This window comes from Nerophis ophidion, linkage group LG01 (genome assembly GCF_033978795.1).
Source record: "Nerophis ophidion isolate RoL-2023_Sa linkage group LG01, RoL_Noph_v1.0, whole genome shotgun sequence".
Classification (NCBI taxonomy): Eukaryota; Metazoa; Chordata; class Actinopteri; order Syngnathiformes; family Syngnathidae; genus Nerophis; species Nerophis ophidion.
The window spans coordinates 40,193,730-40,210,288 of record NC_084611.1 but is presented as its reverse complement, the minus strand read 5'-3'; the positions used below and the strand labels follow the sequence as shown (position 1 = coordinate 40,210,288).

The 16,559-nt window shown below is 40.2% G+C and overlaps 1 protein-coding gene across 2 annotated transcripts; it reads left to right on the top strand.

Annotated features, from left to right (window-relative positions):
* The first annotated feature begins 201 nt into the window (after positions 1 to 201).
* Positions 202 to 15,466, top strand: LOC133554270 (oocyte zinc finger protein XlCOF22-like). 2 transcript variants are annotated; one of them, XM_061902797.1, is made up of 3 exons: positions 202 to 509; positions 11,018 to 11,176; positions 13,981 to 15,466. In XM_061902797.1, exons 1-3 carry the CDS (start codon positions 338 to 340, stop codon positions 14,856 to 14,858), a joined length of 1,209 nt encoding a protein of 402 aa, XP_061758781.1. In that variant the 5' UTR covers positions 202 to 337; the 3' UTR covers positions 14,859 to 15,466. The 2 variants fall into 2 exon arrangements, with proteins under 2 accessions (XP_061758781.1, XP_061758772.1); XM_061902788.1 differs by having other exon boundaries at positions 204 to 515.
* Positions 15,467 to 16,559: the final 1,093 nt, after the last annotated feature.

The following is a 16,559-nucleotide window of genomic DNA, read 5'->3' as shown; positions in this document are numbered from 1 at the left end:
TATTTTACTTCATCTCTTTTTTTCAACCAAAAATGCTTTGCTCTGATTGGGGGTTACTTGAATTACAAAACATTTTCACAGGGGTACATCGCTGAAAAAAGGTTGAGAACCACTGATATAGATATTTTAAAAAGACTGAAAGGGAATAAGCGGTAGAAAATGGATGGATGGATGTTAGATATCCACACTCCGTATCAGAAGGTAGCGGTAATGCGTTTGCCAACCGACATTAAACCAACGAAGAAGAAAAAGAAGTTAGCATAGCTGCAAAAAAAAGTAGAAGCTGAAAACAAAGTCGAACTGCGATGCGGTGTATTCCAGTTTAAAAACATTCAACATGTTGAAAGAGTGTGTGAAGGAGCGACTGATGGCGGCGGCGGATGAAATATTTGCGCTGTTTGAAAGAATGATAGCGTCGTACGAGGAGGAACTTTCTCGAACAAGAGAGGAGAAGGAGCGACATCGACGACAACTGGAAGCTGTTGTCAAGACTCAGACTGTGCTACCCGGTAAAAGTATGTTTACTAACTTTTGTTGTGACAGACATTTAAACAATTAATCTTATCAAATATGCAGATTCAATGAGACGACAGAAACGTTTTAAAGTAACACTACTGTAAATGTAAATATGTAAGCCAACGCGTGCGTGTGTGTGGGAGCTTTGTGGCAGATTGGGTTCTAAATAGGGCTGGGCGATATGGCTTTTTTTAATATCTCGATATTTTTAGGCCATGTCACGATACACGATATATATCGCGATATTTTGCCTTGGCCTTGGATGAACACTTGATGCATATAATCACAGCAGTATGATGATTCTATGTGTCTACATTAAAACATTCTTCATGCTGGATTAATATATGCTACTTTTAAACTTTCATGCAGAGAGGAAAACAACAACAAAGTCAATTGACAATATTGTATTTATTAAAGGCCTACTGAAACGAGATTTTCTTATTCAAATGGGGATAGCAGGTCCATTCTTTGTGTCATACTTGATCATTTCGCGATATTGCCATATTTTTGCTGAAAGGATTTAGTAGAGAACCTCGACGATAAAGTTCGCAACTTTTGGTCGCTAATAAAAAAGCCTTGCCTGTACCGGAAGTAGCAGACGATATGCGCGTGACGTCACGGGTTGTGGAGCTCCTCACATCCTCACGTTGTTTACAATCATGGCCACCAGCAGCGATAGCGAGTCGGAACGAGACAGCGACGATTTCCTCATTAATTTGAGCGAGGATTAAAGATTCGTGGATGAGGATAGTGAGAGTGAAGGACTAGAAAAAAAAAGACGAGGGCAGTGGTAGCGTGTCAGATGTTATTAGACACATTTACTAGGATAATTCTGGAAAATCCCTTATCTGCTTATTGTGTTACTAGTGTTTTAGTGAGATTATATGGTATCTGAAAGTTGGAGGGGTGTGGCCACGGGTGTGGTGACCGCCAGTGTCTCCGGTGGCAGGAGGACGCAAGCTCCGCTCATGTCTACGGTAAGAGCCGACTTATTACCACAATTTTCTCACCGAAACCTGCCGGTTGACATGTGGTCGGGAACCATGTTCGCTTGACCGCTCTGTTCCATAGTAAAGCTTCACCTTTGGGAACGTAAACAAGGAAACATTGGCTGTGTTTGTGTTGCTAAAGGCAGGCTGAAATACACCGCTTCCCACCTCCATCTTTCTACTTTGACTTCTCCATTATTAATTGAACAAATTGCAAAAGATTCAACAACACAGATGTCCAGAATACTGTGTAATTATGCGATTAAAGCAGACTACTTATAGCTTGGATCGGGCTGGAAAAAAATGTCCGCTACAACCAGTGACGTCAAACGCACGCGTCATCATACGCGTCATCAAACCGCGCCGTTTTCAACAGGATACATCACGCGAAATTTAAAATTGCAATTTAGTGAACTAAAAAGGCCGTATTGGCATGTGTTGCAATGTTAAGATTCCATCATTGATGTATAAACTATCAGACTGCGTGGTCGGTAGTAGTGGGTTTCAGTAGGCCTTTAAGCAGTGGAACAAACATTCATGTCTTTTCAATCTAGAAAGTGCAAGATTGTAAGAGACATTTTAAAACAAGCGAAGAGTGAACTTTTGTGCATGATGTCACTAAGATGACATATCAAAACACTAAATTAAAGTGCACTTTTTGTGCAGAACGCCACTACGATAGTTTAAAACAATTAAAGTCCACTTTTGTGCATGATTTCACACAAGCTATTTCAATAACTGTCACACAAAAATGAGCTGCATAATAGGAAATCAAATAGCAGTGCTGCTTCTTTTTGTAGCAACGCTTTTGCCGCATAATTGTTCAACATATTCCCGCTTGAAGCCAAACCCCCACCAGACAATGCACCCTGTGCTGTTTTTCTTGGGAATTAATTCTTCCTCCATTTGTTACCAGATTCGCACCTTCTCTTTCTCGTATTACCACTCGCAACGCACCGTTAGCATCACAGCTAGTGTTACCCATGTAGCTACCTCTCTGCTCGGGGAGGGCGTGTGATGTTGCATGTGTGACGTATGTAAGAAGGTGCGCTTGTTTATGTCTCTGTGAAAAGGAGAGACGAGAAAGATCCAGTGTAATGCCTGCAGTCAAAAGCAACTGTGTGAGAATGTATATTTGAATATCACGATATAGTCATTTTCTATATCGCACAGAGACAAACATGTGATTTATCGAGTATATCAATATATCCCCCAGCCCTACATACAGGTAATAGGCATGATAGGTATCGGCCTATCACACTCATAAATTATTGCAGTGGGCAGCAAAAACCCTAATCGGAACATCGCTAGAAAATGGTAATAATGGATTTGATTTAAAATAGCTTCTTTCCAGACACCCGAAGCACTCAGAGCACAGTGAGCCCCGTTACTCATTCACATACCTTATGGTGGTATAAACTTAATTTTGAAGGCCCAGCTGCCGTGGAGTAGCCTGATGGAAAAGTGGCTGCTAAATTGCACTCAGTTACTGTAAATGAAGTAAACAAGATGAAAGTCCACCTAATTACACATAGTGATAAATAAAAACCCCGTTTCCAAATGAGTTGGAAAATTGTGTTAGATGTAAATATAAACGGAATACAATGATTTGCAAATCATTTTCAACCCATATTAGTGTATGTCCTTCGCTATGTGGTAGGTTCCTGCGGACATTATCTCCTTCTGTTGTTGACTTTCTTTTTCATACGGTGTTGATCTGGAAATAGTTGCTTCGGCATTTTGATGGTGTGGCACCAAACGGAGATGTTGACATACAGTTTCAAGCACTTTTCAAATGATGCTACATTAGCAGTGCTGCTACTTTTTGCAGCAACGCTTTTGCCGCATAATTCTTCAACATATTCCTGCTTGAAGCCAAACCACCACCAGACGCTGGACTTTGTGCTTTTTTTGGGGGGGAGAATTAATTATTCCTCCATTTGTTACCAGATTCGCACCTTCTCTTTCTCGTATTACCACTCGCAACGCACCGATAGCGTCACAGCTAATGTTACCCATGTAGCTATCTCCCTGCTCAGGGAGGGCGTGTGACCTTGCACGCGTGACGTATGTAAGAAGGTGCGCTTGTTTATGCCTCTGTGAGCAGGAGAGACAAGATAGAGTGAGAAACCTATGTAGTGTAATGCCCGCAGCTAAAAGCAACTGTGTGAGAACGTATACTCCAATGTCACAATATAGTCATTTTCTATATTGCACAGAGACAAACCCGCGATATATTGAGTATATCGATATATCGGCCAGCCCTAGTTCCAACGATTAATAATAATAATATTTTTAAAGTACCTGTTTTACATTGTATTACACTTGGTATTTTGTCCTCAATGCATAAAGTGGCCGACAGGGGGAGCGTTCCAAACACTATAAAACAAAAGCAATGGGATGCATGTTGTTTAAACCAGCGTTTTTCAACCATTTTTGAGCCAAGCCGCATTTTTTTTCATTGAAAAAATCCGGAGGCACGTCACCATCAGACATCATTAAAAAAATGTCGCAATTGTTGGATATGACTTTAGACCATAACCAAGCATGCATCAGTATAGCTCTTGTCTCAAAGTAGCTGTACTGTCACCACCTGTCACATCACGCCGTGACGTATTTTGAGTTGTTTGCTGTTTTCCTGTGTGTAGTGTTTTAGTTTTTGTCTTGCGCTCCTATTTTGGTGGCTTTTCCTGTTTTGTCGGTATTTTCCTGTTGCAGTTTCATATCTTCCTTTCAGCGCTATTCCTAGCACCTGCTTTGTTTCAGCAATCAAGAATATTTCAGTTGTTTCTGTTTTTTTTGTGTGGACATTTTTGATTGTCTTGTCATGGATGTACTTTGCGACACACGCTGTAAGTCTTTTCTGTCGTCCAGCATTCTGTTTTTGTTTACTTTGTAGCCAGTTCAGTTTTAGTTTTGTTCTTCATAGCCTTCCCTAAGCTTCAATACCTTTTTTTAGGGGCACTCACCTTTTGTTTATTTTTGGTTTAAGCATTAGATACCTTTTTAACTGCACGGTGCCTCCCGCTGTCATCTGCATATTATGATCACGACAAACCATCGTTAGCTACCCTAAGTTAATGATAAGCAGCTCTATCTTAAGCATCATTATCAAGTGGCATTATGTGACAAATTGAACCACATTACCGCAGAAAGTAAACGGTTATTAACAGTAAATTAACAAGTAGATTAAAAAGAGTTAGTGTAAGGATAATATTACTGTTGGTGTGTCAGTATTGTCACAGCCAGAAGTACCCAATGGTAAAGGGAAGGACAAATCAATCAATACATTGGTGGTGTTGATACTAAGGGTAGTATCGGACTAGAGTGGTTATATCAATATGTTTAATATCTCAAAATGTGTAGTTATTTTTCTATTTTGGGGTTTACAATTTCAGGAAATAATTTCCCTGCCACAGTGATAATTATAGCAAAGGATTTAAGTTGAGTGGTGTATAGTACGTTTTGCTTTTGTTTAATTATTGTGTTCTAATGACATTGTTTGCCTGTAGCAATTGTGTGTTTTAAATGAGAAAACTAGTTTAAAGCCTCACTTAGCAACTTCCAGTTGTAGTCGATTTTGGCGTCGCCGGTGGACCAAAGCGGGAGTGTTTTGCCAGAAGGAAGACCGCATTGAATTGATTTACGTGGACCCCGACTTAAACAAGTTGAAAAACTTATTCGGGTGTTACCATTTAGTGGTCAATTGTACGGAATATGTACTGAACAGTGCAATCTACTAAAAAAAGATTCAATCAATCAATTTCCCATTAGGACTCACGCACAAAATGCAAAACTGATACGTTGATACCATAATGATTCGGTATGACTGATCTTTCCACAGTAGGAACTTACAGCGGGGCAAATAAGTATTTAGTCAGCCACCAATTTAAAAATATGAGAGAGGCCTGTAATTTTCATCATTGGTATACCTGAACTATGAGACAGAATGAGGGAAAAGAATCCAGGTTAATCACAATGTAAGATTTTTAATTAATTAATTGGTAAAATCCTCCGTAAAATAAGTCTTTGGTCACCTACAAAGAAGCAGGATCTTATGCTTTCACAGACCTGTAACTTCGTCTTTAAAGAGGCTCCTCTGTCCTCCACTCTTAACCTCTATTAATGGCATCTGTTTGGCCTCGTTATTAGAATAAAAGACATCTGTCCACAACCTCAAAAAGGTCACACTCCAAACTCCACTATGGCCAAGACCAAAGAGTTGTCAAAGGACACCAGAAACAAAATTGTAGACCTGCACCAGGCTGGGAAGACTGAATCTGCAATAGCTAAGCAGCTTGGTGGGAAGAAATCAACTGTGGGCGCAATTATTAGAAAATGAAAGATATACAAGACCACTGATAATCTCCTTAAATCTGGGGATCCATGCAAGATATCAACCCGGGGGGTCAAAATGATCACAAGTTTGGTGAGCAAAAATCGCACCTAGTGAAAGACCTGCAGAGAGCTGGGACCAAAGTAACAAAAGCTACCATCAGTAACACACTACGCCAAAGGGGACTCAAATCCTGCAGTGCCAGATGTGTCCCCTTGCTTAAGACTGTTTATGTCCAGGCACGTCTGAAGTTTGCTAGACAGCATTTGGATGATCTAGAAGAGTATTGGGAGACTGTCGTATGGTCAGATGAAACCAAAATAAAAAAAATTGGTAAAAACTCAACTTTCCGTGTTTGGAGGAGAAGGAATGCTGAGTTGCATCCAAAGAACACCATACCTACTGTGAAGCGTGGGGGTGCAAATATCTTGTTTTGGGGCCGTTTTTCTGCAAAGGGGCCAGGACGACTGATCCGTGTAAAGGAAAGAATGAATGGGGCCAGGTATCGGGAGATTTTGAGTGAAAACCTCCTTCCGTCAGCAAGGTCATTGAAGATGAAACGTGGCTGGGTCCCTCAGCATGACAATGGTCCCAAACACATTGCCCAGGCAACGAAGGAGTGGCTTCGTAAGAAGCATTTCAAGGTCCTGGAGTAGCCTAGCCAGTCTCCAGATCTCAACCCCATAGAAAGTCTGTGTTGCCCAGCGACGGCCCCAAAACATCACTGCTATGGAGGAAGGGGCCAAAATACCAGCAACTGTGTGTGAAAACCTTGTGAAGACTTACAGAAAGCATTTGACCTCTGTCACACAAAGTATTGACAGTAACTTTTGTTATTGACCAAATACTTATTTTGCACTTTTGTTTGCAAATACATTTTTTTTTTTAATTGTTGGATTTTTCTTTTCTCATTGTGTCCCTCATAGTTGAGGTATACTGTCAGAATAATTTTATTTAAGTTCTCACTAAACTGTGTGTGTTAATGAGTTCCCGGCGAGAGGACAAAAGCTGTTTTTGCTCTTACCAATCAAAAGGCTTGTAAAACTCCACTGTTTATGATGGAAAGCGACATGAAGGCGTCATTTTCTTTGATCAATTGTAATCTACAGGAAATGTTTGTCTGAACCTGATAATCAACAAACCTGGGAGGAAGCAGGACCTGACCCACCTCCAGGCAACTTTTCTTTGAACTGTTTTGTAACCAAAGGCCACGGCTGTTTACGACCCCCCTTCCTTTAGAAACAGCTGTTGCTATGTAATCAGGGAAAGTCAAAATAAAAGAGGAGGCGTGCAACCTTTCGTCAGAGCGTGGTGGAAGACTATACAAAGAGTACAGCCCAGACATTTCTCCTCAATGAGCTAAATTGAATCTGTCTCTGTTTAATTCCTTGCTTCTTGTCTGTTTAATAGATGACATCATTGTTGGAATCTGACATATACCTATGATGAAAATTACAGGCCTCTTTTATCTTTTTAAGTGGGAGGTGACTGACGAAATACTTTTTTTCCCCCACTGTACATCATTCACTCAATTTTTAGATTTGCGGTTTGCAGTCGTTGCATTGTTTTTTATTTTATACAGTACTTTTGAGTTTGTTGTATGGCTGGTCGTGTCAGTGTAGAAATGCGACCTATCAAGCGGGTGGCTATTCATTGCTACCACGCACATTTCCGTTAGCTAACATTACCTTTATCATTTTAATTTGAGCAACGAAATTCACTTACAAGTCCAGCGAGTGAAAGCTGGGAAAATGTTGATCGTTGACTGTCCTTTCATCTGAGCAGGCTCCATTTTCCTTTTTTTTTTTTTTTTTGTCTCCTCAGACAAACCTTTTAGTTTTTTGGTTGTTTTGCAACTTCTACCATGATATCAGTAATTGCACGTAAGCATTCTTCTTCTTCTTTTACTTTACTGGCGACACAGTTTCGCATTGACTTTCGTCTTTTTAACTTGGAAAGGGGGGGTGACGTATGCCGTAAAGCAGGTCGGCACATTTAGTTTTTTGTGTGGCAGGGTTCCTGCCACCCTCCTGAAAGTTGCTTCGGGCCAGTGAGAGCGATACAGACCCCCTCAGGCCATGAAAGAGGTGTTATTTATCTATTTGTAAGTCGATGTATCATTCCAAAAAGGTTGAAAAGTGACTTAGTTCTGCTTTAAATATTGTTGAACTGTCAATAACACTCACCATAAATACATTGAAAATGTTACTGTTAGGGCTGGGCGATATGGCCGTTTGTTAATATCTCAATATTTTGGGGCCATGTCACGATACACCATATATATCGCAATATTTTGCCTTAGCCTTGAATGAACACTTGATGCATATAATCGCAGGAGTGTGATGATTATATGTGTCTACATTAAAACATTCTTCTTCATACTACATTAATATATGCTACTTTTGAACTTTTTTGCAGAGGAGGAAATCACAACTAAGTCGATTTACCAAAACTGTATTTATTAAACAGTTATTAAGCAGTGGCACAGACATTCATGTAAAATTCCAAAAAAGAAAAATGCAAAATTGTCAGAGACATTTTATAACAAGCTATGAGTGCACTTGTGTGCATGATGTCACTCAGATGACGTATCAGAACAACACTAAATGAAAGTGCACTTTTTGTACAGAACTCCACTACAATAGTTTAAAACAAATAAAATGCACTTTTGTGCATGATGTCACACGAGATATGTCAATAAGTGTTAAATACAAAATGAGCTGAAAAATAGGAAATCAAATAGCAGTGCTGCTTCTTTTTGTAGCAACGCTTTTGCCGCATAATTGTTCAACATATTCCCGCTTGAAGCCAAACCCCCACCAGACAATGCACCCTGTGCTGTTTTTTTTTGGGAATTAATTCTTCCTCCATTTGTTACCAGATTCGCACCTTCTCTTTCTCGTATTACCACTCGCAACGCACCGTTTGCATCACAGCTAATGTTACCCATGTAGCTACCTCTCTGCTCGGGGAGGGCGTGTGATGTTGCATGTGTGACGTATGTAAGAAGGTGCGCTTGTTTATGTCTCTGTGAAAAGGAGAGACGAGAAAGATCCAGTGTAATGCCTGCAGTCAAAAGCAACTGTGTGAGAATGTATACTTGAATATCACGATATAGTCATTTTCTATATTGCACAGAGACAAACATGTGATTTATCGAGTATATCAATATATCCCCCAGCCCTACATACAGGTAATAGGCATGATAGGTATCGGCCTATCACACTCATAAATTATTGCAGTGGGCAGCAAAAATCCTAATCGGAACATCGCTAGAAAATGGTAATAATGGATTTGATTTAAAATAGCTTCTTTCCAGACACCCGAAGCACTCAGAGCACAGTGAGTCCCGTTACTCATTCACATACCTTATGGTGGTATAAACTTAATTTTGAAGGCCCAGCTGCCGTGGAGTAGCCTGATGGAAAAGTGGCTGCTAAATTGCACTCAGTTACTGTAAATGAAGTAAACAAGATGAAAGTCCACCTAATTACACATAGTGATAAATAAAAACCCCGTTTCCAAATGAGTTGGAAAATTGTGTTAGATGTAAATATAAACGGAATACAATGATTTGCAAATCCTTTTCAACCCATATTCAGTTGAATATGCTGCAAAGACAATATATTTGATGCTCAAACTGATAAAAATGTGTTTATTTTTTTTGCAAATAATCATTTACTTTAGAATTTGATGCCAGCAACATGTAACAAAGAAGTTGGGAAAGGTGGCAATAAATACTGATAAAGTTGAGGAATGCTCATCAAACACTTATATGGAACATCCCACAGGTGTGCAGGCTAATTGGGAACAGGTAGGTGCCATGATTGGGTATAAAAACAGTTTCCCAAAAAATGCTCAGTCTTTCACAAGAAAGGACGGGGCGAGGTCGTGAGCAAATAGTCAAACAGTTTAAGAACAACATTTCTCAAAGTGCAATTGCAAGAAATTTAGGGATTTCAACATCTACGGTCCATAATATCATCAAAAGATTCAGAGAATCTGGAGAAATCACTCCACGTAAGCGACATGGCCAGAAACCAACATTGAATGACCGTGACCTTCGATCCCTCAGACGGCACTGTATCAAAAACCAACACCAGTCTCTAAAGGATATCACCACATGGGCTCAGGAACACTTCAGAAAACCACTGTCACTAAATACAGTTGGTCGCTACATCTGTAAGTGCAAGTTAAAGCTCTACTATGCAAAGCGAAAGCCATTTATCAACAACATCCAGAAACGCAGCCGGCTTCTCTGGGCCCGAGATCATCTAAGATGGACTGATGCAAAGTAAAAAAGTGTTCTATGGTCTGACAAGTCCACATTTCAAATTGTTTTTGGAAATATTTGACATTGTGTCATCCGGACCAAAGGGGAAGCGAACCATACAGACTGTTATCGACGCAAGGTTCAAAAAGCCAGCATCTGTGATGGTATGGGGGTGCATTAATACCCAAGGCACGGGTAACTTTCACATCTGTGAAGGCACCATTTATGCTGAAAGGTACATACAGGTTTTGGAACAACATATGTTGCCATCTAAGCGCAGTCTTTTTCATGGACGCCCCTGCTTATTTCAGCAAGACAATGCCAAGCCACATTCAGCATGTTTTACAACAGCATGGCTTTGTAAAAAAAGAGTGCGTGTACTTTCCTCGCCCGCCTGCCGTCCAAACCTGTCTCCCATCGAAAATGGGTGGCGCATAATGAGACCCCAGACTGTTGAAAGGCTGAAGCTCTACATAAGACAAGAATGGGAAATAATTCCACTTTCAAAGCTTCAACAATTATTTTCCTCATTTCCCAAACGTTTATTGAGTGTTGTTAAAAGAAAAGGTGATGTAACACAGTGTTGAACATGCCCTTTCCCAACTACTTTGGCACGTGTTGCAACCATGAAATTCTAAATTAATTATTATTTGCAAAAAAAAATGTAGTTTATGAGTTTGAACATCAAATATCTTGTCTTTGTAGTGCATTCAACTGAATATGGGTTGAAAATTATTTGCAAATCATTGTATTCCGTTTATATTTACATCTAACACAATTTCCCATCTCGTATGGAAACAGGGTTTGTACATCATGCTCATTCCATATGTAAAAAAATCATATTTAATAGACAATAAGGCATTTGACATGTCTGAGCTAAATGTGTTTGTTTGTGTCCTGCAGATGTCCAGCAAGTTAAAGAGGAAGAGGAGGAACTCTGGACCGCTGAGGAGGGAGAGTGTTCTTTAAGGCCAGAAGAGGCCGATGTGTCTGTTGTCTCTGTGGAGATTGAAGATGATGATGAGGAACCAAAAGCAAACGTCTTAGCTTCACTAACATATAGTAAGGACACAGCATCACACTCTTCTGAGGATTTACCTGAATCCGTGCAAACTAAGGTTTATTTTGAAAGGTTTAGAAGCAAATATATAAGCGATCATGAAAACATTTTAAATGGGTTGGAGTGAAGTGTTACACTCTTAAGATGAATATTTGTTTTTCAAATATTTAAACCATTTATCATCACCAAGAGGTTACTGGTACCACACGTCACTTGACAATTGCAGTATTTATAGAAGAAAAGATCATGTCTTAACATTTGATAGGTCCAAAAATCAAACAATCTGTGAAAGACAAAGTCGGACGTATTCGTCGATCGTTAAGTACCATATTTGATTGACAGGATGAGTGCTGTGCTGCTGTGATCGTGACGCTAATGAGAAAGGAGTCGATAAGTTTGTTCGAAGTTAATTTCCTGCTACAAATATTAGTCTCATCTACAATTCATGTCTGCAGTGTTTTTTTTTTATGGTGCAAAGTTATTTTTTGTTTTAAATATTTGAATATTCATCACTAGGACTTAAAGGCCTACTGAAATTAGATTTTCTTATTTAAGCGGGGATAGCAGGTCCATTCTATGTGTCATACTTGATCATTTTGCGATATTGCCATATTTTCGCTGAAAGGATTTAGTAGAGAACACCGACGATAAAGTTTGCAACTTTTGGTTGCTAATAAAAAAGCCTTGCCTGTACCGGAAGTATCAGACGATATGCTCGTGACGTCACTTTTTGTGGAACTCCTCACATCTGAACATTGTTTACAATCATGGCTACCAGCAGCGAAAGCGATTCGGACTGAGAAAGCGACGATTTCCCCATTAATTTGAGCGAGGATGAAAGATTTGTGGATGAGGAAAGTGAGAGTGAAGGACTAGAAAAAACAAAAACAAAAAATAAAGACTAGAGGGCAGTGAGAGCGATTCAGATGTTATTAGACACATTTACTAGGATCATTCTGGAAAATCCCTTATCTGCTTATTGTGTTACTAGTGTTTTAGTGCGATTATATGGTCGTACCTGTACAACCTGAAGGTCAGCCCCGCACCTTTCTTCAGCACTAGTTGACGGGTGGTGGCGATGCCCATCTCTGCCCTTCGCAAGGGACCCTCTCCGAAACACGATCTTTTGAAATGATCTCTGCATAATACACTGTACTTTGTGTGTGTGGTCCAATCCAACCATGTTCGCTTGACATCTCTGTTCCATAGTAAACCTTGACTGTCATCTTTCGGGAATGTAAACAATGAAACACCGGCTGTGTTTGTGTTGCTGAAGCCGGCTGTAATACACCGCTTCCCACCTACAGCTTTCTTCTTTGATGTCTCCAGTGTTCATTGAACAAATTACAAAAGATTTAGCAACACAGATGTCCAGAATACTGTGTAATTTCGCGTTGAAAACAAACGACTTAATAGCTGGGAACGATGCTGGAACAAAATGTCCTCGACAATCCGTGACGTCACGCGCACGCGTCATCATACCGAGACGTCTCAGCAGGATATTTCGGCGCGAAATTTAAAATTGCAATTTAGCAATTGGCATGTGTTGCAATGTTAACATTTCATCATTAATATATAAACTATCAGACTGCGTGGTCGGTAGTAGTGGGTCTCAGTAGGCCTTTAACTTGACGTTAGTTTATTTGCACAACCAGGTCTTTGCAGTCATGTTTTGGCATAGCAACCAAAAAAGAACAAAATACTAATGCAACCTATTGGCATTTCTTTACGTTTAACTCTGCTATCAAACACTACTAATACAACTCGATTGCATGACACAAAGTTTCTCAAACAAATCAAATTTTCACACAAACATTTTACAAAGTGATCGCTGCAGACACAAGAGGTCCGATTGTATTCTGCAAAATGATGAAAGTGATATTTTTCGACGTACCGTATTTTTCGGATTATTAATCGCAGTTTTTTTTCAGTTTAGCTGTGGGTGCGACATGTACTCCGGAGCGACTTATGTGTGAAATTATTAACACATTACTGTAAAATATCAAATAATATTATTTATCTCATTCGCGGAAGAGACGAAGAAAATGTCAGCAATCGTCACACACACGTCAGCAATCGTCACACACACGTCAACCAATAAGAATTCGGCGGGGGAGGGTCATGGTAGAAGTGCATTGTGGGTCATGGAATGTTAAATAAATGATAAATGGGTTGTACTTGTATAGCGCTTTTCTACCTTCAAGGTACTCAAAGCGCTTTGACACTACTTCCACATTTACCCATTCACACACACATTCACACACTGATGGAGGGAGCTGCCATGCAAGGCGCCAACCAGCACCCATCAGGAGCAAGGGTGAAGTGTCTTGCTCAGGACACAACGGACGTGACGAGGTTGGTACTAGGTGGGATTTGAACCAGAGACCCTCGGGTTACGCACGGCCACTCTTCCACTGCGCCACACCGTCCCAACTGTTAACTGCTATATTCTACTGCCGTAGCTACTTTATCAGTATTTATTACCACCTTTCCCAACTTCTTTGTCACGTGTTGCTGGCATAAAATTCTAAAGTTAATGATTATTCGCAAAAAAAAAATGTTTAGCATTTTGAACATCAAATATGTTGTCTTTGTAGAATATTCAACTGAATATGGGTTAAAAATGATTTGCAAATAATTGTATTCCGTTTATATTTACATCTAACACAATTTCCCAACTCATATTGAAAAAGGTTTGTACACAATTCATTCCATGTCTTACCATTTGCATATATTCATATTCGATAGACAACAAGGCATTTGACATGTCTGAGCTGAATGTGTTTATGTTGTTTCTGTCCTGCAGATGTCCAGCAGCCCCCACAACTTAAAGAGGAAGAGCAGGGAGAGTGTCTTTTAGGGCCAGAAGAGGCTGATGTGACTGTTGTCTCTGTGAAAACTGAAGATGATGACGAGGACCCAAAAGCAAACGTTTTAGCTTCACTAACGTATAGTAAGGACACGGCATCACACTCTCCTGAGAGTGAAGACAGGAAAGACACCCAAGAAGCTTTGAGCAGCGATACAGACTGTGAAGGTGATATGAGGACTCACGCTGACAACAAACAATGCTCTGAAAAGAAGATGCGTACAGAAGGATTTACTTGCTCAGTTTGTGCTAAGAGGTTTTCTTTTCAGAGTCATTTGAAAGAACACATGCGAACACATACCGGAGAAAAACCTTTCAGATGCTTGGTTTGCGCCAAAAGATTTTCCCACCGTTCAACAATGGTCTCCCACAAGAGGACACACACAGGAGAAAAACCTTTTAAATGCTCTGTTTGTGGCGACAGCTTTTCCCGAAAAAGCAACGTGACCCAACACATGCGAATGCACATGAGAGAAAAACCTTTTAGTTGCACAGTTTGTGGCAAAGAATTTACTCAAAAGGCCCACATGATATCACACATGAGAACGCACACGGGAGAAAAACCTTTCAGTTGTTCGGACTGCGGTAAAACTTTCGCTAAAAAGGCAAACATGCTGGGGCACACCAGAACTCACACAGGAGAAAAACCTTTTATTTGCCCAATCTGTGGCGATAGTTTTGTCCAAAAAGTATCTTTGATTGCACACAGAAGAACACACACGGGAGAAAAACCATTTAAATGCACAGTTTGTGGCAAAAGTTATTCCTATAAGAAGACATTAACAGCACATGTGAGGACACACAAAGGAGATTAAACAGCTCCCTGTCCATTGTGCTAAAAACCATATAGATTTTGTGTGGTGTTAACAGTAGCTACACAACTTTAAATCAACACTGATGCAACATTTGTGTTTGGAGTTTTACTGCATTCTAGGAAACACACACATCCATAATCTATTATTGTTTATCACATGTGCTGTTATTTTTTCGGTCATCGTTGTTAGCGTATTTTTCGGATTATAAATCGCAGTTTTTTTCATAGTTTGGCCGGGGGTGCGACTTATACTCAGGAGCGACTTATGTGTGAAATTATTAACATTTTACCGTAAAATATCAAATAATATTATTTAGATCCTTCATGGAAGAGACTAGACGTATAAGATTTAATCGGATTTAGCAATTAGGAGTGATAGATTGTTTGGTAAATGTATAGCATGTTCGATATGTTGTAGTTATTTGAATGACTCTTACCATAATATGATACGTTAACATACCAGGCACCTTCTCAGTTGGTTATTTATGCGTCATATAACGTACACTTATTCAGCCTGTTGTTCACTATTCTTTATTTATTTTAAATTGCCTTTCAAATGTCTATTCTTGGTGTTGGATTTTATCAAATAAATTTCCCCCAAAAATGCGACTTATACTCCAGTGCGCCATACATCTTTTTTCCCTTCTTTATTATGCATTTTCGCCAGGTGCGACTTATACTCCGGAGCGATTTATACTCCGAAAAACACGATACATATTGAAATATTTTTGCATTTAGTGTTCTGTTATTCTCCAATAGTTCCAATTGTTCTTGCTTCAATATTGTTATTATTTCAATAGTTTGTTTTGCTCAACAAGAATGATGTCTACGGTTTCTGAACATCGAAGATGGTGACCTCACAATTCAAAGGTCCTGAGTTAAATCCTGGGCTCGAAGTCTGCGTGGGTTCCCTCCGGGTACTCCGGCTTCCTCCCACCTCCAAAGACATGCACCTTGGGATAGGCCCCGCCCACCTCCAAAGACATGCACCTGGGGATAGGTTGATTGGCAACACTAAATTGGCCCTAGTGTGTGAATGTGAGTGTGAATGCTGTCTGTCTATCTGTGTTGGCCCTGCGATAAGGTGGCGACTTGTCCAGGGTGTACCCCACCTACCGCCCGAATGCAGCTGAGATGGGCTCCAGCGCCCCCCGCGAAACCCATTCTCATGCTGGAAAGTCTGAAAGAAAGACATTCATTTTCCCTCAGTGACTGATGGGGGCAAAAGTGGCGCACAGCATGACAAATCAGCGAGAGCAACAGAAGAGGAAGAAGGGACTTTGCAGCAACCAATCAAATGGGCTCTGGGGAGCGCGGGGCGTGGTCATCCAGGCTCTGAGTCCATTTTTCAAATATGTTTGAACATAGTGGAGCCCCTTGGGGAGATTTTAGGGTGTGTTCGTTCACTTTTGTCTAAAAGTGCCAAATTTGGCACAGGTGTAGCTCAGGACATACTTAAATGATTTGGCTTGGGCGCCCGCGCTGGTGACCTTTGGGATATGGTCACCACCTGAACATGCTTTTGCCTCGACAGTTGAACCAGCTGAGCTACAAATCCAAACTTGGATTCTATTCTATTCTATTCTATTTCATGTTTTTTGAAATTTAGAAATGTGATGGAAAAATCATCTTTATGATTGGGTGTGTCTGGACACCTAATTAGCAAATTTCCAAGATGGCGGCGATGTAAAAATTAGGTGTA

What these genes read in the sequence shown, in the direction of transcription:
- LOC133554270 (XM_061902788.1), top strand. Translation starts at nt 338, where the DNA reads ATGTTGAAAGAGTGTGTGAAGGAGCGACTGATGGCGGCGGCGGATGAA. An exon ending in GACTGTGCTACCCGGTAAAA is followed by an intron (nt 516 to 11,017) that starts GTATGTTTACTA and finishes TGTGTCCTGCAG; the next exon opens with ATGTCCAGCAAGTTAAAGAG. An exon ending in CTTAGCTTCACTAACATATA is followed by an intron (nt 11,177 to 13,980) that starts GTAAGGACACAG and finishes TCTGTCCTGCAG; the next exon opens with ATGTCCAGCAGCCCCCACAA.